Consider the following 22,661-nt stretch of genomic DNA (forward strand, 5'->3'; position numbering starts at 1 on the left):
GAAGCCCACCCTGAGGTGCACTCCGAGCAAACAGAGCGATGAGCCCCTCACCGGAGCCCACCCTGGAGAGCACTCCGAGCAAGCAGAGCGATGGGCCCTCGTGAAGCCCACCCTGAGGTGCACTCCRAGCAAGCAGAGCGATGGGCCCCTCGGTGGAGCCGAGCGCGCCCGTGCCCGTGCCCGCCCCAGCGCGCGCCCCACGCGGTGCTGCTCCTACGTGTGCTCCATGTCCTGGCAGCGGCGCTGAGCCTGTGCGACCTCCTCCTCCTCCTGCCAGGCGCCGTCGCCGTAGCTGCCGCTCCGCGAGTGCGTCGGGGCCGCCGCGTCCCTGGCGAGCGAGGCAGAGCGCGGTGAGCCCCGCTGCCCAGGGCAGCCCTGGCAGGGGCTGAGCGGCTCCGYGCGGCAACGTGGGGCTCTCCGCACCTCCTGACACCCTGGCATCCATGGGTGGCACGGGCGGYTGCAAACCCACCCAACGCACACTCAAAGAACAACTTCTCTCCTGTCAACTCAGATGGGTATTYGGCATCTGTTCCTGGCCCAGACACAGTCATTAACTGCATTAATAACGTGGATGGTGGAACAGAGAATGGGCTAAAACTGTGCGTGTCGCCACAGGCAGGTTAAGAAACATCCTGAAGGACAGGGCTGGGAATCCCAGGGCACTCAGTGACTGGGGAAATGGTCTTGAATCAACATGAGGGAATTAAAAAAGTAGCTACAAAGTAGTACACATAGGGAGACAARCACAGGAATTGCTGTCTAGACTAGACTGCAAAAGAAAAGGATCTTACTCAGCCATACACTCAACCAGGTTTAAAAAAGCCAGTCTCACTTTAGGATGCAGTCAGGGGATTTGGTTTCTGGGAAGCTGGAGAAAAAGGTTAATGATCCCACACTCCTCTGGGCCAGAAAGCACAGCTGGAATATCTGGTCTGCCTTTGGGCACCACGTTTTGACACGGACAAATTGGAGATAACTGAGACTAAAGCAACAGGAATGGGAAGAGGTTCAGAGTATGACATGAGGAATGGCTGGAGGAAGTAAGGAAGTTCAGGCCAGGGAAGACACAAGAGAAATGTGACTTCCAGCATTTCAGTGGGTTGTTGTAACATTGACAATGTTCTGTTGTTCGTCAGGTACACTTGGTAAGGACATGAATACATGGATCTAAACTGCAGTAAAGAGATTTGTTTCAATACTAGGAGAACCCTTTTAATTTGAAGCTTAATGACGYACTGAAACAGGGGACTTGGTGAGACCATGAAATTTCAGTCATTGCAGTTTTTTAGAAATAGGTTAAATAAACACATTCCAGTAATGGTCTCAGTACACTTTTCTGCCACAGCTAAGGAGCAGGGATGAGATGAGGCTGTTTCAGACTCATATTTCTCATGAATAAGCAAAATTTTGCTTTAATTCTGTGTGCCTTTGGAGTTCATATGAGTCATTTCTTCAGCTTCCCGTGCATGCAGAAGGGCTAGCAAAGCTGGTGGACCCTTCAAACCAGTCACCCCCAAACACTTCACTGAACAGCCAAGAGTTTTGAGAGAAACACCAAATTTAAGAATGGAAAGACAATCTGAGAAGAGTTCTCAGGCTCCCTTAAATACTGTGGAAAGCTGTCCACTTTTCTGCACTGCTGTGTTTGAAGTAGGTTTAATTCTTGGCCCTCATAACAAAATACTGTCTTCCTTGACACATCCTTGACTATCTTCCACATCTTCCATCCTTGACTATCTATCCCTACATATCTCTAGGGATAGAGGGATACCTGTACCAGAGTTCTCAAATCACAGTTTTGTGTTTATTTGATTTTATTTTTGTATAAAGYCAAATTCATATATGGGGGGATTTTTAAAAAGCAAAAGCCTCTTTTAAGTGGTGCTTTAGACTCTGATTCCAACCACTTTGTCCAGCAGTGACAAAGACTTGAACTACTGGTGGCAAAGGAGGTTATGGATAGGAAAGATCCGTAGGTTGAGGTTAGCTGCAGTCATGGGGACTTGCAGGTGGTCTGTGCCTTGGAAAGCTGTGTCCACATTGAGGCTGGAGCATTTCCTGGGAATAGCACAGCTCTGGGACTCCATAGTAAGCTGAGTTGAATCCAGCTGTGAACCAACATGTGTTCCTCCTTGTTCCCTTAATGCTGTGGTGAGGAGATAGCTTAGCTGTGATAAGTTGTCTGGTATGTTCAAGATTTACTGTGGAGGCCACTGCTGGAGTCTGACACTTGGGTTTGCTAAACTTTTGGAGCTGGCTCAGGAGAGCAAATCCTGTGCTAGCTATTGAATTTTGATGGCTTTAGTGAGTGGTGAATTAACGTGGTGGAGCTCCTCAGCAGGGGAAGGCAAGCAGGACCCCGCCACAGGAAAATACCCGTTCCTTACTGTGCCCCCTGCTCCCTCCGCCTGCCCGCAGGAGGGCCCCGTTACCTCTCGGTGGCTGCAGCGTTCATGGCAAAGTGCCGGATCGTGCTCTCCTCCAGGTACTTCTGCTCCCACTTGGTCATGTCTGCTTCCAGCGCCAGAATCCTCTCCTCCTTCTCCCGCACCAGCTCCATGAGGGCCGGCGCGTTGTGCTCGGGGATGCTGGCCGCCTGGTAGCTGCCCTGCCTCTGCAGGATGGAAACAGGGACAGACATTCACCCCCTGCCAACTGCAGGAGTTGCTGGATTTTTTTTTCCATGTCTTCTCTGGAGCACACAAAGAGATCCCCTGTTAGAGCGTCAGCCCRAGGCTCAGAGCTTAAACAGGGCTCCTTGTCCAGCAGGGAATTTCTGAACCGCGGAGCTGGAAGCTACAACCAYGGAGATGTTAAATGGTTCTTGGTTTGCGGTCCCCAGCTCCTCAGCAGCACCACGACACCCAGACCCTCGCTTCAAAAAGAGGCTGATGCTGTAAATGGATGGGAAACATMCGTGAGTCTGGTCAAAAATTTCCAGTCCTGCCAGATCTGCCGTTCTCGTTTGGAAAGGAAGGGCCAGTGTAACCGTGTGTCCCAGCAAGGCAAGAGGAGCTGGTCAGGGAAGGGCTGCGCAGCCCCGGGAGGAGGAATGGGCAGCCCTGGGCTGGGACACGGTGCTACCACCTCGAGGGTGGCCCTGCCTTGCCAGAGGCCGGCAGCAGCCAGCACACACCTCATGGGACACAGGGAATGTGCAGGCAGATGCAAGGGGCCGTATGGATTTGGGGGTTTGGATGGCTGGGCCACGCTCCCTTCAGACAGGTAGCCCCTACCAGAGGATTTAGATAAGAAAGCAGAAGAAAAAGGGACATAACCCAGCTAAAGCCCAAAGGAGAAGGTTAATTTAAACAGAAGCTGCCAAAATACCACRGAGAAGTCCACAGAGGTAAATGTTTTCTTATGATAAAAGGTTCAGGAGATTTGTTACCCTCTGCAGGGTACCCGCTGGGCTGTGYTAGGGGGAAGCCACGTGTGGGAGCAGGTGTTTTTGGGCTGCTCTGCACCACAACCATCAAAGGCCAGGGCTGACCCAGCATCAGCACCCAGGGCTACAGCTCTCACAGGCCCCTGCCCCGCTCCGGAGCACATTCCCAGCTACTCCTTTGAGATGCTCATCTTCTGGCTCCAAAAAGCTATGGAAACCGAGAAAGGATTTCAGAGTTTGGCTTTGGTGGGTACTGATGCGTTTGGAAAATATTTGCTGGAACAGTCTGATATGGAATAGACCTTCGGAGCAACTGCTCCACTCCTCAATTGCACTTCAAATACTGTCAAATCCCTGGCAGGATGATAATGCTTGGAAAGCTGCTCTTAAAAGGGCATCCTGGGACACCAGGGGTGCCTGTCCTCTTAATTCCCATCAAAGCATCTGCCTTCCCTGCACATCCAACCTGAAAGGCACAAGTCAGGAGGATCCTTTCCTTCCSCCAGCTCCCACATCAGCGGCAGGGCAGAGGGGATCTGGAGGGGGAACTTGATCAGCAATTCGCTCCTCTCACAGCAGATAGATGAGACATGAGGTCAAAGTATTTTTCTTCATAACCCTTCCTAAATAAAACTGGTACAACAGTTGGGAACTATGGCAACCTAAAATACAGTTGCTAATTACAGTTCCAAAAAAAAATTAAGCAATCTGTAAGTTAGCAAGGAATTTTCTGGCAAAATGAGCAGACATTCTCTGAACTCCCAAGACAGGGACTTACGTGACAGTCCATCCCAGTTACTCAATGCATCAGTTTGCCCTGTATCGCAGCCCAGAAAACAAAAGCTTTTTTAGCTCTATATCATCACTTAATTTTAACTGTATTTTTCTTGAATATTCTTTCATTGGTAACAGTGACAGGTAACAAGCCAAACTCTGTCCTGTGGCCAGTGATAGGACAAGGGGCAAGGAGTGTAAGTTGAAACACAGGCAGCTCCATCTCCATGTGAGGAGGAACTTCTTTGCTGTGAGGGTGCCAGAGCCCGGGAACAGGCTGCCCAGGGAGGTTGTGGAGTCTCCTTCCCTGGAGATCTTCCAAACCCGCCTGGCTGCCACCCTGTGCCCTGTGCTCTGGGTGTCCCTGCTGGAGCAGGGGGGTTGGACTAGATGATCTCTAGAGGTCTCTTCCAACCTCAACCATCCCATGATTCTGTGATTCTCTGAATGGAGAACAGTTATTGGAAGGAGACAGAAATACCTGTCTTCCAAGGCCATGGTGGACAAGACAAGCAGGAAGTGCTATGCTGCATGTAACCAAGGAAAATTATTGAAGCAGATGCACTTCTTGACAGAGATATGAGTGAGCCCTTCCTAAGTTACAGCAGGCCTTGCTTATGTTGTTTTTCCCCAAGTGGTAGTTTCATCTAGTGCATCTGTTTGCTCACCTCTGGAGACAGTTCCCTTGTGTTCAGCACTCAGTGCTGGCTAAAACTGGGATCCTCTCTGTAGCCTCCTCATTTTTTTTTCCTTTTCACTGATRACCTGACTTCAGTTCTTGGGGATGGAGACTGTGAGAGACGCAGTTTTCTCTCAAAGATATGAGTGTACATAAAATATGAGCATAAAAATATGTCTCTGAGGACATTGGGCTGCAAAAAAATCAAGGAGACCTAGACAGAAATGCATACCTACTCCTCTAGCCTATTCTGGTCTGGATTCAGATTTAGATAATTTCTTGTCTGAAGATGACAGTCCCATTTGTCTCCAGACCAATCATGGGCAAAGGTTTCTGTGAACCACTTCAAAGATCATCTGCGTCCAGGACGAATATTGCTCGAGTTCTGTGTTCCTCCTCATCAGATTTCATCAGACTTGGCCTTTTCAATAAAAGAACAGCTGGCAACAGCCAAATCCCCTACCCAAGGGTACCACAACCTTCCTCATGCAATACTGAGATGCTGCTGCACAACATGCACTTTCTGGAGAGAGAAGGGGAAGGATATTGCCTGTATTCCAGGGATGGACCAGGAACAAGGCTCTCCTTGGCCTTTGGAAGTGAAGCCCCAACCCCTGGCCCAGCCCTGGAGCCCTCGGTACAGCCAAGAAAAAATCAGGAATTAAAACGCAAGGATTGCTTGAAAACCCCCTCAACTTGGCTTTGGAGCGAGGTGACCCCAGCCGTGAGCTCCCAGCAGCAGCCCCGTGGCTCTCACCTGCTGCATCCTCAGCGCGTCCAGCTCCCGCTCGAGCCGCGTGCGCAGCCGCCGCTCCATCTGCTCCCGCTTCTCGCACGCCGCCTGCAGCTGCGTCAGCGCCTGCTGCAGCTTCTCCACCTTCTCCACGTAGGCCTGCTTCCTGCGCAGCTGTGGGACACGGGGCGTCAGCAGGCGGGTGACACGGGGTGTCAGCGAGCGGGTGACACGGGGCGTCAGCAGGCGGGTGACACGGGGTGTCAGCAGGCGGGTGACACGGGGCATCAGCAGGCGGGTGACACGGGGTGTCAGTGAGCGGGTGACACGGGGTGTCAGCGGGCGGGTGACACGGGGTGTCAATGGGCGGGTGACACGGGGTGTCAGCAGGCGGGTGACATGGGGTGTCAACGGGCGGGTGACACGGGGTGTCAGCAGGCGGGTGACACGGGGTGTCAGCAGGCGGGTGACACGGGGTGTCAGCGAGCAGCAGAGCGCGCGCTGGCCGCCCCACGCAGCGGGTGCCTCCCTCGGCTCCCCCGCATTCAGGGCCAAGGACGCGGGACGGGATCTTTAGCAGCGTGGGGATTAACCCTCCCAAGAGCCGCCTGRCGCCTTCGTAGCAAGAGCTGTTGTGTGGGTGAACATGAGTGTGAATGTGAGTATGAGTRTGAGTATGGACACTCTTTGAGCACACATGGGTGGCTGAGCTCAGCAAGGAGGAATCCTGGTGGCATCAGTGGCCTGCGGCACCACATGGAGCTTCTTTTTTAAACCCTGCTTATCTGCTCGACCCGATGTCTCCTGAAGGAGAAGGGAGAGCCCCAAAGACAGGAGRTACCTGCTGGGGGTGAGCAGGCAGTGCCAGGGCTGCTGTGCCTCCTCGCCCACTGCCCTGCCATACAGATGAACAGATTTGCTGTCAGCTAAAGCCAGGTCTTTCTACGTGCAAATTGGGACTAGCTAAGGGCCAGATGTTACACAAGGGTTTTGCAATATGAGTTTTTTGGACAGAGGTTGCTCAAGCAGCTGGCCCTAAAAGGCCCTCTCAAGTGCCCTGCAGGCACTGGGGGTGCTTGGCTGCTGTTTTCTGGCATTTATTCCTCTGGCCTCCTCCCACACTAACTGAATGCCAAYTGACACATGCAGGGAAGGCGACTGGGGTCCCGGCAGGAGCTGAGGGGCTCAGGGCCTCTGGGGAGCTGCTGCTGCTGCTGGACATGCTCAGAGCCACATGTGCTGGGCACGGAGAGGGTGCCAGAGCCACCTCCCAGAGCTGCTCCCAGGCTGCGGGGACCCAGGGGGGCTCTGCTCCCGGGAGCAACCTGCACCCTGCAGGACCTGGCACCTGGGAGGGCTCTGCTCCCGGGAGCAACCTGCACACCGTGGGAGCGGTGCCGGGGCAGCCAGGACAGAGCGGGGCCCAGTCGCCTTCCCGGGAGCGCCCAGGGCTGCGGAGCCGAGCCTCACGGGCTGGGCTGTGCCGGCCGGACCCCCAGCCTTTTATAGCTATTTTTCACGAGCATGAACACCTTTCTAAAGACATCTGCCTTGGGGTAGAGAAAGCTTCAGTGCAAAGAAACCAAAGCTGCAGCCCCCAAAGGGCAGACTGACTCCTGCCTTAAACCCCTGCCCCAGCAAGGACATTCTGCCAAGCTCCGTTCTGACCTCCAGAGCAGAGAGGTTAATGGAGGTGTTCAGGTCATTGCCAGGACCAATAAGGTACTGCCTTTATTGGACTTTTATTCTCCTGTTCCTCATTTACTTGTGCAAGCAAAACAAGAGACAAAAMAATCACATTAACCTCAGTCAATGTTAGTCAATTACTTGATCAATAGAAGAGCCTGCCTGGGTATCTATTAGGAACTGGCTAAACCAGAGACAAGAAGATATTCTGCTGTCTATCCCTTGTCTAAGTAYCTAAATTGTTACTGAAATAATAGCAATTGTTTCATGGATGCAGTGGGACAATGTAAGCAATGGGGCAACATAAGCAGGGGGGCTACATAAGCAGTGGGGCAACGTAAGCAGCCTCCTCTTCACCAGGATGCTCTGCTCAGGCTGGGCCTCGGGTTGCAAGGAATTTTCTCTGTGGGGTACCAGATGCATCTAGGTACCTACCCACCCATGACAATGATGATAACAACATCACTTTCCTTGATTCTTCTGCCATTCTAAGTCCACCCGTGTCACTGGAGGAGTGAAACACAGGCTTGTTTACAGCACACAGCAAAGAGGGCTTGCCCTGAACCCAGCTCCACAGCCAGGGCCAGCAGAGTGGCTGCAAGGGACTAGTCCATCTTCCTGCTGCACGGASTGATTGACCTACCTGCCATGGGGAAGGTGTCTGTACAAGCTGCTTGTTTGCACACCCGCAGGGGCAGGGATTCCACAACCTACTTTGCTGCTTATTTTCTTCTACTGCCAGAAAAGTTTTACCCTAATACCTAGTCTGTCGCTCTCTTATGCAATTTAAGCAAATTACTTCTTGTTYTGTTTCCAAAGCGTGATTTGCTAGAGTAAGAAGCATTTAATGAAAGAATTCACATATGCACAGGATAAGCAAACTTGCCTAAACGTTGCCCTTGTCACACAGATTATGAAAATAAAGATGAAGAAGAGCTAGGGCTATAACAAGGCCAGTCTAGTACTGCTCCTCACCAAGTAAATACATTTGTAAAGACCAGTGGGTGTTACAGTAAAATAKCAGCACTGAGTACATTAATTCCTGTTGGAGTTACAGCATATCTATTCCAAAAATCTGTGGAATTGGCTTAAAGGCTGTAAAACACGGAGAATTCTTTGCAACTCTAAGTAGGTTGTCCCAGTGTTAATTATTTGTGTGCTTGAATTCTGGCTTGGTTTGCTTAGCCTTAGCTCCCAAACACTGCATTTCATTTATGTSTTCTGTTAGATTAAAGAGCAATTTTTAATGTGACTGACAGCGTGTCCCTTCCTCATGTGCGTGTGGACAGCAGCTCAGGCATTGCTTAACTTCAATTGCTCTCAGCAGAGAGSATCTTCTGGAGCTGGAATACACTGCACAGCTGTTTCCTGAACCCTCTCCAATTATTCCATTTTCTATTTGAAGTGTGCATGAGACCCGCTCCTCCRGTAGCAGGCTCCTCAATGACATGTGGTGATAATGACACCCACATATTTTTGAATTATATCCTTCCACTAGCAGGCACTCAGGATAATGCAGATTTACATAGTATGGTATTTTTGTTAATTCGACTTAATAACTATAGCTTATTTCTCCAGTCTTGCTTTAGAAAGCATTTAAACTTAATTATATTCTGTTGGTAGAAGAAATCCGTGGGGATTTGCGAAGCTATGTCTGACATCGAACTCTGTTAACAGCAATAAAATTTTTCATTTGAGTGCTTTTTTTTTCCTTTTCACTTCAATATATTCCAATTATAGTAAGAATCTCTGATTTAAGATGACGGATCAGAATTCCAACGAGTCAAACTGAGCTGCAAAAGCCACAGGCCTGTTGTGCACCGTGCAAACGGTGCTCCAGTTCAGCAACACGAAACGGGTCAAAGGGACGGGGAGCAGCAGAGCTTGGACACACGCAGGCGGTCGCGGCTTAGGCACTGCTTAAGCTGCATGATCCTTTGATAAACCCTTAAACTGCAAGAGTTGGGGGAAAATTCACCTCSCTCTCGACTGAGAAGTTACCAGGTTCATTTGGGTTTGCTCAGGCTGAGCAAGTGCATTTGTGCTGCCTTCACACGCTGTTAACTCTGAGCCCTACTAAGCCCCGGGCAGCAGGCTGCCACCTCTGAAACAGCCCAGGTGCCCTGGGCAGGAGGTCATGAGCCCTCGAGCAGAGATGGTGGCTGAACATCAGCCTGTCCCCCAGCTGCTCCACAGCCACGGATCCCAGCCCTGCCTACGGTGCTTTCACCTGGGCTTACCCGACACCGACTGGAAACTTGGGAGCCAGYGAGCGGGAGACAGAGCCCTAGGGCTGCAGGAGCCTTCCCAGCTCAGCGGGCAGGGAGAGCTGCTGCCACCCCCTGCCTGGAAACCCACAGGCCCYGTCCGTGGGGCAGCCGGGAGCTGCGCCCGCTCCTCTGTCCCCAGCCTGATTTTGTGACTGCAGGAGCAGGTTTTGCCACCTGAAACATTCCTTTAGCCAGCCACCTTGTAATGAAATGCAAACAGAAAACCTCGGGTTGCCTTTAAGGCAAACAGTATCAAGTCAATAATGTTGAGATTAAAAGGAGGTTAGCTCCTGTGGCTACCCCACAGGGACTGCCTTAGGCACTCTCGGATGTGCGCTAGCCACCAGAGCAGCAGCTACACTCCATGTGATTCCCTTCTTGCTGCTGAGTGCCATGTACAACAGGGACTAAGAAGTTTTTACAGAAGTATTTMCAGTCACAAAGTCAAAATTGTCTAATGGGAGGCACAAAACTAATCCTTCCAGCCCTTTCATATAGTACCTTAAATTGCCCAGGCTTCTAGTAACCACTGAGTAGCCTAACTGGAGCCTGTCATGACAGATACTCTGATAAAACCCATTCAGCTATCACCGAGGTCACTTCACTCCTCCCCTTTCCAAGACAGAGTGAGACAAGGAGCTTTACTTGGTTACTTGCAAGTGTTTCAGAWAAGAGCTTCAAGGGCTACTCCCTAGAGCCCTGGCATCAGAAGACCCTGCTCCCACCTGGCTCTTGTGGATTCGTCCCCTGGGATTCGTCCCCAACCTTCACCCAAGTCCTCTTGCTGAGTCTCCTTACCCTCACCAGTGGCCCGCCTGCTCAGACCACATTTACATTCTTATATATTTGCATAAAAATTATTTCTGTTGGTCATAGGATGAGACACTTTAGGAACAAAAAGGCCTTGACTGATCATTCAAGGTGCAGAGATTTTCAATCATTTCTGCACTAAACCTACACTTTGTGCCTGAAGGTCCCTAACATTTAGAGAATTCCAGTAATGGAGAATCACCCAGTAGTCTCTAGTTATACTTACATTTAAAAACTGAGCAATATTTCCATTTTGAATTTGCCTATCCTCAGATTTCAGCTACTAGATGCTGTTGGTTATTTGTCTGCTAGTTTGAAGAGCCATCTCTGCCTGGCATTTCCCCACCTGAACACTTAATTTCCTTGATCAGACTCACAAGATTGTTGCTTATAGAATTCTTAGGGTTTTGCATAGATGGCATTTCTTAGGTCTTATGGTAAGATAGTTTTTTTTTTAACTGTCAAATAAACACTGCAGCTATTAGGGCTTCAAATCCCAAAACATTTACCTTCAGGCAGGTCAATTCTTTTAAGACCTCTGGTTAGATGCATCTACCAAGCCCTGCATTATTGCACTACATGCATCTCAAAAGCCTCCTGGCATTAGCTGACAACAAATGAGGGGTATCAGTATCACATGCTGTTACTGCAGTAGCTGTSCAGGGCCAGTGAGCAGGCAGCTCTTTCTTTGCTAGTGTTGCTAAGCCCTTGGTCATCAGCTAGCACAGTTTGGTCATCTTCCTGCTTACRTATCAAAGGATCTGCTTGGAAAATACCCATTCTTGTGGGCTCTTTCCCTTGCCTGTTTGGCTCAGAACTGAGTAACTAAGTGTTTTGTGTGTGGCAGGGCCTCTGCGAGGGGAGCAGGAGGGACCTGCTACACTGTGCCTGGAAGAGATTCAAGACCTAGGTGGAGAGAGTCATCATTTGCCTGCGAGCAGAGGGATGATACCCATGTCTCACCTCCTCTTCCAGCTTGATGACCTTGGCTTGGGCGTTGCTTAGAGCCTGGTCCAGGATTTCAATGTGTCTCCGCTGGTCCTCATTGGCAGAGCGCATGGCTGCCAACTCCATCTCCAGCTTCTCCTTTTCCTTCAAKTGCTCTTTGTCTGGAAGAAAGGCAAGAACAAGAGCTGCTCTATGAGAACAGCTCACAGGCTGTGGGCCACAAGCTGGCACCTTCCTACAACAGCAAAAACTGTACAAAGGAGCGGTGAGCATGGCCATTAACACAGCACGTGGGACCCAGCAGTGCTCAGYTGCAACAGGTAAGGAGTTTCTACTGCCAGAACTTGCCTTCTGCTTGCTCAGCTCTACATGAAGGCCAATGGTAGAGACAAGTGGTACCTCAAGAGGTCCGAGCACGGTTTGTGCATCCAAGTGCTGTCTTACAATCGTGTCTACTGCTGAACTTCTAGCACAATCCTCAGCAAAATTTTGGTTTGTGGCAACCTCCCCTTTCTCAGACAATGCTCAGACTCTCCTTGAGGGCTGTAAAGAACAAGGACTGTTTATAGCTGTTAATTTGGGTGCTGCTATCCTGCTATAAGGGACAAGAAATCTTGGCCATGCAGATGTAGGCAGTACCATGCTCAGTCCATATTATTTGCAAGGATAGGGGTGTCTCTGGTGATCACGGGGTGCAAAACATGTGAAGTAGTCAAAGAATAGACATAAATCTGTGCTACATGGGTTAACCATCAACGAAAGTGAATGCAGTAACAGAGAGCAAGATAGGGTGACAATGACCCTCATGTGCCAGGGGCTGCACAAAACCTTGTGCTGAGCAGGACGCAAGGGAAAAGATGTCTGGCTCCTTCATGTGGGAGAATCTGTGGCACAGGAATCCATGGGCCAGCTTATGGTCAGTGAAGAGCAGCGTCTGACTACAACGAAGTAAAAAGGCCTCTTGCATTTGCAAGAACATGTAGGGAGGACAAGGCCAAATTCTTCTCAGTGGTGGCCAGTGACAGGACAAGGGGCAATGGGTATAAGTTGAAGCACAGGCAGTTCCATCTCCATGTGAGGAAGAGCTTCTTTCCTGTGAGGGTGCCAGAGCCCTGGAACAGGCTGCCCAGGGAGGCTGTGGAGTCTCCTTCTCTGCAGACCTTCCAAACCCGCCTGGCTGCTGCCCTGTGCCCCGTGCTCTGGGTGTCCCTGCTGGAGCAGGGGGGTTGGACTAGGTGATCTGTAGAGGTCCCTTCCAACCTCAACCATCCTGTCATTCTGAGTGAATACATGATGAGTTGTGGAACAAGACGCATGTCGACAAAGTGAGGCCAAATCCGTTCCTCTTTAGGTTAATTCTAAAAGGAAAAACTCAGCATTTCTCAAAAAAAAAGCCCAGACCCCATCATCAACCCTGCACAAGCCAAACATACCAATCCCTGTGCTTTCCATGCAGTTAACTGCCACCTGAATATGACATGACCTGAACTGTCCCACACTGGCAAGGAATTTTAAATCGGATATGCAAGCTTCTTCCTTCAAAACAGATACATTTGCTTCAGACTCACGAGCAGAGGTGTTAATATGCATTGCAGAAAAGTGTAAATCCAGACAAATTATCAAGCAGCTAATTTCATTAGAGGGCGAGGGAGCTGAAAGATGATTGCTATTTCAGTGCTGTGGCATCCAACTGTCCTGTGCTGGGACCACCCTTGCTGCACCCTTGCTGCACTCGGGATATAAAACCTCTAGTATATGAGGACAGTGTCTTCAAAAGCAGGACCTGCGAGCTTCCCTTCCACCTCTCACCAGCAGCACTCAAAGCACTCTGCTTGCCTGCCTGTGTTATGTTTTTATCCCCTCCTAAAAAGACAGGTGAGGTTATGCCATTCACTGAATGACTGCTGAAATCCACTGAAAAGCTGGTAAGAATAATTTACCTAACAGCCTGCAACACTTTCCCACACCAGCTTTTCATTGGAAAATGCTGGGGGTACCTCCTGAATTGCATTAATTTTTAGTAAAGGACTTTGTTAAATAGACCATCTGTTCTGGGCTCTTCAAGCCCATAACACTGAATACCTTTATGTCTAAAGTCTAAAAATACTGTCTTACTCTGCTACATCTGGCCTATCCTTTATGAAGGAAGTTCCTTTTACCCGTGCTATCTAGACTATTAGGTTTATTAGCTAATAATCTCCAGCTAACAAATATTTCTGTTGTTCTCATGGGTCAGTTACTGCATCCCATGAAGGAATTGTTCCCAAAAGGCTTCTCTTCTGCTGCTTATAGATGTAACCTTGCAGCTTTCCACCTCTGGTTGTTGTATTTTAGTACATTGAGAGCGTTACACCTAGATGCTGTGTCTGTGGGTAAAATAAAGAGGAGACAGACAGAGCAAAGAGGCTGGTAAGGCACTTCCCAACTAAGCATTCTGACCTGTCAAATAGTTAGTTCCACCAAAAATAAATAGACCAGACTCAACCCRGCTATGAAGCAGAAACATTATACAGAAAGATGCATTGAAACCATGCCACCCCTTCCCTGCCACCAGATACAATCCGTTTTTCACATGGATCACATGCTTAATGAAAGCTTTTGATCAGATCAATGTTGGAAGAAAAATGAGAAATATTTTTATTAGTGTTCCCTGTATCAGCATGTCCTCAGAGCCCCCTATAACTACATTATACCTAAGTATCAACTTAGTTGACTAACTTATGGACCATACCAATGCATCCTAAATTTTCTCCTTGAAGGGCTACCAGGGAGTGGCAACACTGACATCCTTTAAGGGCATCCTGATCCCTACAGTGATCACTGTTAGCAGAACAAAATGACATCAAACGGTGGCAACGAGGGCAGAACTTGGCTCCAGAAAGTTCTTCTGAGGCAAGAATCACTTTCCTACCACGTTCCTGGTGGGGTTTCCAACTATTTCTCTTATGCAGGTTCATATTTCTAGATTATGGCCCCTTCCTCACAGCTGTTAATTCCAAAGAGGCTCTCCAGTGACCCTGCCTTTCTTAAGTAAAAACTGTGGGACGTATTTAGCCTCTCGAGAGCCTTGCAACTCCTGAGGAGCAAGTGTGCACGTGGGCTCTGCCTTGGCCTTCTACAGGCACAGCTGTTGCTGGCCCGCTCTGGGGTAGTTTGTTCACCAGGATGGGTGTTGGGAACAAGAGCTGCCTCTTCTGCTCATTCAGCTCCAGCCGTGACTCGGCCAGCTCCAGGGGCCCAACCTTCAAATGCTGTTGGGGTGACAGGTCACTGGGCTGAAGAGCGAGATGGACCCTCAAGGCATGTGGTATCATCCACAATGTAAGAGGCTGACAGGTAAATAYGGAAGGACAGGCAAAATCCGATATGCAACAGGGTCTTTTTGCCTCCTCTGAAGACCTTTCAACAACCATTTCCCACTCCATGAAACACCTGAACAAACAGATCCCATTCATTCAACTCCACCTCCCAGAATTAGGTTTTTAGTAGATTCTTCACCCCTTAAACAGGACGAAGTTGCTGTGTCCTGAGACAGGAGCTTCCCTCCAGAGAGCTGGACCATGGTCCACAGCAAAGTGAAGACCCCCTGGCCCAAACCCAGCTGCACTGCTGTGCGCAGACACTGCATGAAGACTYGGGTAGGCAGCCTGAGGGAGAAACTGGGGAATCAGGCATTTCTTTTTGCCCTCACTGCCCAAAAAATAAAAATGGAGGATTCCAATGGGCATCCAAGGTTTGTCAGGCCAAGTCCACAAAAGGTGCCCACCTTGAGAGGTCGCGCTGAACAAAGGACCACATTCAGAAGAGGGCTCATTTCTGGAAGAGCAGCAATAAAACCTCAGAGCGTGGGAGCTCTGTTTCTTTTCAGCGCATTCCAGCTTCCAGGATGGGGAGGATTCTGCTTTATTCACATTCATTCCTGGCCACCTCTGCCAAGAGTAATTCCTGCTGTGTCCRCATAAGGAATGTGGCTGCACGCTCCACGCACAGCCACCGCTTCCACTTCCCAGAAAACCACATCCTGCAGGTCTCCCTGCAGCACATTTCCCAAGGAGCAGCTGCTTTAACCCTGTGTGCTGGCCAAGCGCCAGCAGAACTCAAGAGAGTTTCCCACCCCACGTCCCTCCTGCAGCTTCAGTTACCAATAGCATCTTCCTGACACACTTTGCTCTTTGGAGTTCCTGCCTCGTCAAGGCTTGAGGAAAGGCTGAGAGACTGAAGGACTTCATGGTCTGCAAAGATAAGGGCCCTGTTTCACTTTTTCTTGATGGTCATTAACAAGAATTCCACGATGGAATCAACAAATGTGATGATTTTTAATGTACTTAAATATTAGAAGACAGTGCTTGCAAATAAGACGGGCATTTCTGCATTTCTCAACAGGTACTAGCTCAAACAGCAGCATATTTAATCCCAAATCTTTTAGGCAGCTACTAAGCCTTGTACCTGTTCAAGGTACCTTTTACCTTCAGAATTATCAACTGCCACCAGTGAGAACCAGAACTAATCAGATCCAAGGAAAGCCRGTCAGGGCACTAGTTACCGCTGCTTTAATGGCAGATCTTGTGGTCAAATTGTGCACTGACCACATGCAGCAAATCCAGTGATCACAAATGAGCACAACCTGGCTATCAATTATTTTTGGAACAAGTGAGAGGGTAATCTCCTGGCTGAATGAATACCCTGCCGACCTACGCAGGGATTCCTTCGGCTTGATGCTTTCCCTTCCTTCATCAGAAGGGATCATATAGATGAAGGCACCAAATCTTTGTTGGTGCTTACAGGTTTCTTCACCCCCTGCAAGTATCAGCAGCAGCTTAAACGCGTCTTGTTCTGATTTACAGCTTAAGGCACTTCCATTGCCATTTCACAAAATACAAGTCAGAGGAGAATTCGACCTCCATGTGCTGAAAACTGAAAATGGATTTCCCACTGCTCTCCCTTCCTGAGGGCTGGGGCATGCAGAGCAAACACATTTTTCTACACCGTACTGTTTCTTGGATGGCCTATATGTCTTAATCACTCACAGTTTCATGCCTTGCTTCAAAATAACCTTTTCCATTGACAAATCATTACATAATTCTCTTGAAACTACAGCATGTGAGTTCTCTACTGCACCCAATAMAATAGCAGCATTTTTCATTACGTCCAAATGCCCAGCACTTAATACTTTGAGGCATGCAGCCTGCTTTGCCTATCATTATTACAAAGAACAAGAGGTTTTGTCACCTCCAGCCTCCTTCTCAGAGCACACGACCTCTCTGTGCTGCTACACAGCTAATGGGTGATCCTTCAGAAGGGAGAGGCCTTGAATGAGCCCAGCACCCACTGCCTTGCAAGGCTTCTTGCAGGGAGTTTTTCCTGTTACTGGAGTGATACTGCAATATTAATCCCATGTTTTCAGTTTTACCAAGGGCAAGTATTAAAAAATACCCAAGGRATTTTATCCTTCTTCATCTTCTTGTGGAATCATGAGACTGACTTAAAAATGATAACATTTACAGAGTTGCCAATGCTTGATTCTTTTTACATAACTTTTGGCTCTTGAGCTTTAACAGCTGAGTTTTCAGGCTGTTTTCCATAAACTTAGGGACTAAAACATCACTTTTCCTAACCAAAGCTATAAGATTTGCATTTGCTGATCTGAAAATAACCCCCTACCTTTCAGAAAAAAAGGGAGGGGGACACAAAATTGCAAGAGGCAGTGGGAGCACATGTGGGCACCTTTCCTTCTTTTCTAGAAACAACTATTTCAGTCTCAACAGACAAGGACACCCRCGGCCAGAGGAAACACAAGCTGTGCTGAGTGCAATAAGGCTGRGCCTGAGCCCCCCRTCTTCTTTCCCTTTTCTGTCTGAGCCTCCTGCCACAGGATGCAGGAGAGGGCACGGGATGAGTGAGCAGGTTGGCAGGGAGTGCAGCTCATATCATGCTCTGTTCCCCCCCGGAAAATCATCACAAACATCAGCATATAATTGTGGTCAGTCAGATGATTCCTGGACTGCTGGAGGACTTCCAAGAGAAATCCTAAGGGACTTTCAGAGGTGAGTGTTTGACTGATACTCTAATATCAGACTAGTCATTCTGTGTGGCAAAGCAGCCAAGAAACACGACTAAAGAGGGCCTATATACRGGCCCACTTTTTCTATTCTTAGACACACTTCACAACACATCAGTAACATTTAGCTCTCTGGCCTAGACAGAGAGACACTCCAAGCATCCAGCCCCTCTTATGTGATACGATCCTGAAAGCTATATTTGTTCACGAGCTGCAAAGTGATAGCAGTAATATGCTGAGAGCACAGTATAGAGCTTTACTGCCAGATACTCACCACAGATGCACAGAGCATGGTCACACTCTGCCAGTGGGCAGGTGTGCAGAGTGTTGTTACACACTGCACTGCTCACAGAGGCAGAGAGATCTCTGACCCCCTGTTTGGAGTTGTAGCTTGGCTTCCAGAGAAGCTCTTGATGCAGCAAATAAAGCAGAAGGATCGATTCTGCACAGTGTATTTGCTTCAGTGGGCTTTGAACCTGCAAGCTGCTGCAGGTCCTGCGTGGTCAGGCTTTGGGGGATGTGTCCTTGTGAGCTGCAGATGCTCAGGATATGTGAGCAGGGTATATGCCCTGTRAGACGGCATCAGGCCACTGGGTTTAGGCTGGCTGGTCATGTGGAGCCATCACCGTATGACAGGGACACACCACAGCACTGTGCACTGTCATTATGGGAGCCTCAAACTCCAAGGGAATAGGTATTTTCACAGTGGCAGAAACTGGAGATTTTTTGTCTCTTCAGTTCTTGGTGGAAAGGAGGGATCCAACCCTGCTCTCCTTCCTGTTAGTCAATCCATAGCACTGACAATAAAACCAATTGAGGTTGCTTTGGATTTTTCCCAGACAGGAGCAGTATCTGGCTTCTCTAAAAAGCAGGCATCTCGAGACATGATCCCTGCGAGCAACACTTCACAATTCCAATAAATATTTATCAAAAATAAGCTAAGCTGTGTTACCAAAAACTCCCAATGCCAGATTCTGGTGCTYACAGAAATACAGTCTAAACAATCCAGTCTGTAGCTTAAATAAGAGTATATGATGAATTAGCTGAGCAAAACCAAGCCATAAGGAAAATAAAAAATACAGTAAAATGTTCACCTCCATTCCAGTACATATCTATATTGTGTATATACATATAGATATATATGTGTGTTTTCAAAACAGATGAATGCAGTACTTACTCTGAGTGACATAAAGGCCCTCTGTTGACTTATCTTCATGCCCATCAAACTCCCTGCTGGCTAGCTGCCTATTGGCAGTCTCCAGTCGCTCTGCACAAAACAGGAAATACTTTAAGTATAAATATACGTATATAAAATTGTAGACCAACCAAGAAAATAAGATGCATGCCAGTAGTGCAGTATAAATAGACTCTCTGAAGGGGGACATKAAAATGGAGGCTGACACATACATAAAAGATGAGGCCCTAGACTTCTTCCATGAATCCGTCTTTGAGAATGCCTCGATTGGCAGAAGCTGGGGGAAAAGCCTCGGCCATCCATGGCGGGCTCATCTGAGCAGTTCATTTTTCACGCTGCAAAAAGTGGGCACTGCATTTGCAGTCTGAGTTGCTCCAGCTTTGGGTGGCAAACAGCGGCCGCACTGTCCTCCCTGCTGGAGCTGGGGGTGATCTAGGGCCTGAGACACTCCTGTTGTGCCCAGGAGACACCCCTGCTGTGCCTGGGAGACATCCATGCTGTGTTCAGGAGCTGCACCGGGTCTCTCTGCCCTCCCATCAGGAGCAGGGTGGTTTTCCACAGCCACCTCCCATGTGGGGAGCAGAGCTTCCCCTGGAAAGGGCCACCACCAGTGCGACGTGTCTCCCCTCCCGCTGCCTCCTGCTCTCAGGTGCTCCTGCTCCTCCAAAAATACCTGCCAGAATCCTCAAACCAGTGAGAAAAGTGTGACCCATTTTCCAGAGCACACCTCACAGGACAAGGAGGTACCAAAGTACGCCCATCATCAGGGTGATGGCCCCGGGGGTTAGTACTGGGCCCAGTTTTGTTTAGCTTACTCATTGGTGACCTGCTTGATGGGACAGAGTGCCCCCTTGGCGAGTTTGCTGGTGATCTGAAGCTGGCAGGAGGCAGCTGATACCCCCCAGCTGATACCCCCCAGGGGGCTGGGCTGCTGGGCAGGGGGAACTGCATGAAGTTCAACAAAGGCAAGTGCGGGGTCCTGCACCTGGAGAGGAGCTAGGGATAACCCCAGGCCCAAGGACAGATTGGGGCTGACCTGCTGGAAAGCAGCACTTGAGGTTCCTGGTGAGCTACAGACTGAACATGAGGCAAGAAGCCCAAGAAGGCCAATGGGCTCCTAGCTGYATCAGGAGCATGTTGCCAGCCTGTGGAGGGAAGGGATCCTGCCCGTCTGCCCAGTCCTGGTGAGGCCATACCTGGAGTACTGGGGGCAGTTCCGGGCTCCCCAGGACAAGAGGGATGTGGAGCTACTGGAGAGGGTCCAGCAAAGGATACAAAAATGACCAGGGGCCTGGAGCATCTCCCCTGTGAGGAGAGGCTGAGAGAGCTGGGTCTGTTCAGCCTGGGGAAGAGAGGACTGAGAGGGGAATCTTATCAGCGTGTACAAATATCTTAAGGAAGGGTGAAGAGAGGATGGGACCAGAGTGTTTTCAGTGGTGCCCAGCAACAGGACAAAAGCAACGGCCACAAACTGAAGTACTGGAAGATCTGTCTGAATTTGAGGAAAAAAATTGATTGTGAGGGTGACAGAGGGAGACAGAGCACTGGAACAGGATGCCCAGAGAGGTTGTGGAGCCCCTTCTCTGGAGGTGTTCCAAACACTCCTGGACCTGATGCTGGGCAACATGCTCTAGGCGATCCTGCTAGAGTAGGGATGTTGGACTAGAAGATCTCCAGAKCTCCCTTCCAAGCTCAGCCATTCTGTGCTTCTGTGATGGATCTATCAATTTTACCTCTTTTTTAATASTAAAAAGAGAAACCTTTGATAATTTGACATGTACTGGCAGTAAAGTACCCAAGACTGAGATTTATACGTGGTTGCCATGTATTATCTCTTGCTGCCAGCTTGTTACAGCTCAACTTGCAGGCTGCTGCTCTTGCAGTCAGCCCAGAACGGGAAGTGTTAAACTCAAAGGCAGCATTCGAGGCCATCTCATGTTTTGCCAGAGGATTTGTTTGCAAGTGGGGGGTGACAGCAGCCTTGTCTTATGTCAGTGGGCAGAGCCTGATTGCTCAAGTTTATCTAAAACATGTGTGAAACTCTTCATCTGAAGTCTGCTACTCTGTGAAAAGTGAAACGCCGTGTCAGCTGGGGCAAAAAAGAAAAGCAAGCGAGCCTGACGTACCACGGAGATCCCTGTTGAAATCGTGGAGCCTCCGAATTTCTCCTTCGAGTTTGTTTCTCATGGCTTTGTCCAAAGACTCCCTCTTAGTGGTGGTCTTCACCAGGCCCTCGTAAGCTTCCGAAATCTTCTGAATCTCTATTTCAAACTGAAAGGAGAGAGRCGTCCCGTTAAACCCGGGCAGGAAGGCGCACTGGGCAGACCCGCGTCCACGGCGCCAAGCAAACCAGGAGGCGGACAGAGGGGYGTGAGGTAACGGTCCCAGTCCCCGCCCGGGGCTGCTRAGGGAACAYGAGAGGCGCTGAGAGAACATCGAGGCGCTGAGGGACCACAGAGGCACTGAGGGAACACGAGAGGTGCTGAGGGAACCCAGAGGCACTGAGGGGACACGAGAGGCACTGAGGGGACATAGAGGCACTGAGGGGACATGAGAGGTGCTGAGGGAACACGAGAGGCGCTGAGAGAACATCGAGGCGCTGAGGGAACACCGAGGCACTGAGGGACCACAGAGGCACTGAGGGGACACAGAGGCACTGAGGGACCACAGAGGCACTGAGGGGACATGAGAGGCGCTGAGAGAACATCAAGGCGCTGAGGGAACACCGAGGCACTGAGGGAACACGGAGGCACTGAGGGACCACAGAGGCACTGAGGGGACACAGAGGCACTGAGGGGACACAGAGGCGCTGAGGGGACATGAGAGGCGCTGAGGGACCACAGAGGCACTAAGGGAACGCGAGAGCCGCTGAAGGGACACGAGAGGCACCAAGGGAACTCGCACCTCTGCGTGGGCTGCTCTCTTTCCTAGAAAGGCTGGTAGGAGACAGGATTTATTATCCTGCCACAAGGGATGACTGCCCGGTCCAAAGCACAGCTCTCAGCACTATATGCCACTATAAACGTTYTAGGCTGGACTCTGACCTCATTTCAGCTTCTTTTTTTGTTGTTTCTCCTGACCGGAGACTGCGATATTAAAGAAGAGACTCGCTGTTATAACCCAAGCCTGTTGTTTGGGGTTTTCAATACTCTTGGCTTTATCTCCTTGAAAACTGGCAAATTGCATGTTGTCTGGTTTGATGGACTGGGCAGTACAGAGACAGACGTGAGCTGTGAACCTGCTTCCTAACCCATAAGCTGACAAAAGGAGAGTCACAGGGAGAGTCTTGTGGTTAATCAGCTCCAGCTTCTTTAATGAGTCAATCGCACGTGAAACGTTACCTCTTTGGTGAAACCAATGCCACAGAAATCAGCAGCACTGATGTGGGAACCTGCTCCTGTGTGCCTGGCCCTTCCACTTGGGCAGAGAAGCTTGATAATGTGTCAGCAACAGAAATAACCGAACAGCAAGAGCTATACTCACCCCCCMCCACCACCACCACTGCCTTTTTAGCTCTTGTGCTTTTCTAGTCCCTCCAGCCAGGGAGGGACAGACTGGGGACCCACGGACCACCCCTGCTCGTGCAGAAGGGCAGCGCCTCCCAAGGCCCGTCAAGCCAGGGGTTAAGCTGCCTATCTCAAGGCAGCTATCACATATCTCAAACACACGGTGATTTACCAGCAAACATGCATCTCCCACACATCCATGCTGCTCCCCTCTATGCATGGTATTAAAAAGTACCACAGAACCAACAGTTTCTAACCAGCAGTTCTCCAGGGCTCAGGTAAGAGTTGACCCRTGGCACCAGACTGTAGCCTAAGTAGTCTATGTTCTGAAATCCTTTCTTAGGGAACTCCAAATGATTATCCTGAGCTTCCACTTTGTTGGGTTTCCCTTGTTTGTTGTTTGATTTAAATGCAGAAGCTCCCTGAACCACTGGTACGTTTTAGCTAATGACATTTCAGAAGAGCAGATCCCCCTTCCCCGCTCTGCTGGCACACAACAGAGCCAGGCACGCTCGGGCTATGGGGACGGCCCGCTCAGAGGGATGCTGAATACACCCGAGCTGCAGCGATCTAAGACTTCTACTGTGCGTGCAGACCTTTCCCTTTCCCTT

General features: G+C 49.7%; 1 protein-coding gene across 1 annotated transcript in view; it reads right to left on the reverse strand.

The window, feature by feature from the left end:
• The window catches only part of AMOTL1 (angiomotin like 1), a 70,582-nt gene that overhangs the window by 4,895 nt on the left and 43,026 nt on the right, over nucleotides 1-22,661 (reverse strand). The window contains exons 6-11 of the mRNA XM_026052944.1: nucleotides 20,671-20,815; nucleotides 18,527-18,616; nucleotides 11,307-11,452; nucleotides 5,602-5,751; nucleotides 2,436-2,617; nucleotides 218-328 (exon numbers count right to left, since the gene is read on the reverse strand). Coding sequence (XP_025908729.1) covers nucleotides 218-328; nucleotides 2,436-2,617; nucleotides 5,602-5,751; nucleotides 11,307-11,452; nucleotides 18,527-18,616; nucleotides 20,671-20,815 — 824 coding nt within the window. The remainder of the gene's footprint in view (nucleotides 1-217; nucleotides 329-2,435; nucleotides 2,618-5,601; nucleotides 5,752-11,306; nucleotides 11,453-18,526; nucleotides 18,617-20,670; nucleotides 20,816-22,661) is intronic.

Source organism: Nothoprocta perdicaria, unplaced genomic scaffold (genome assembly GCF_003342845.1).
Source record: "Nothoprocta perdicaria isolate Ctin4 unplaced genomic scaffold, notPer1 scaffold_94, whole genome shotgun sequence".
NCBI lineage: Eukaryota > Metazoa > Chordata > Aves > Tinamiformes > Tinamidae > Nothoprocta > Nothoprocta perdicaria.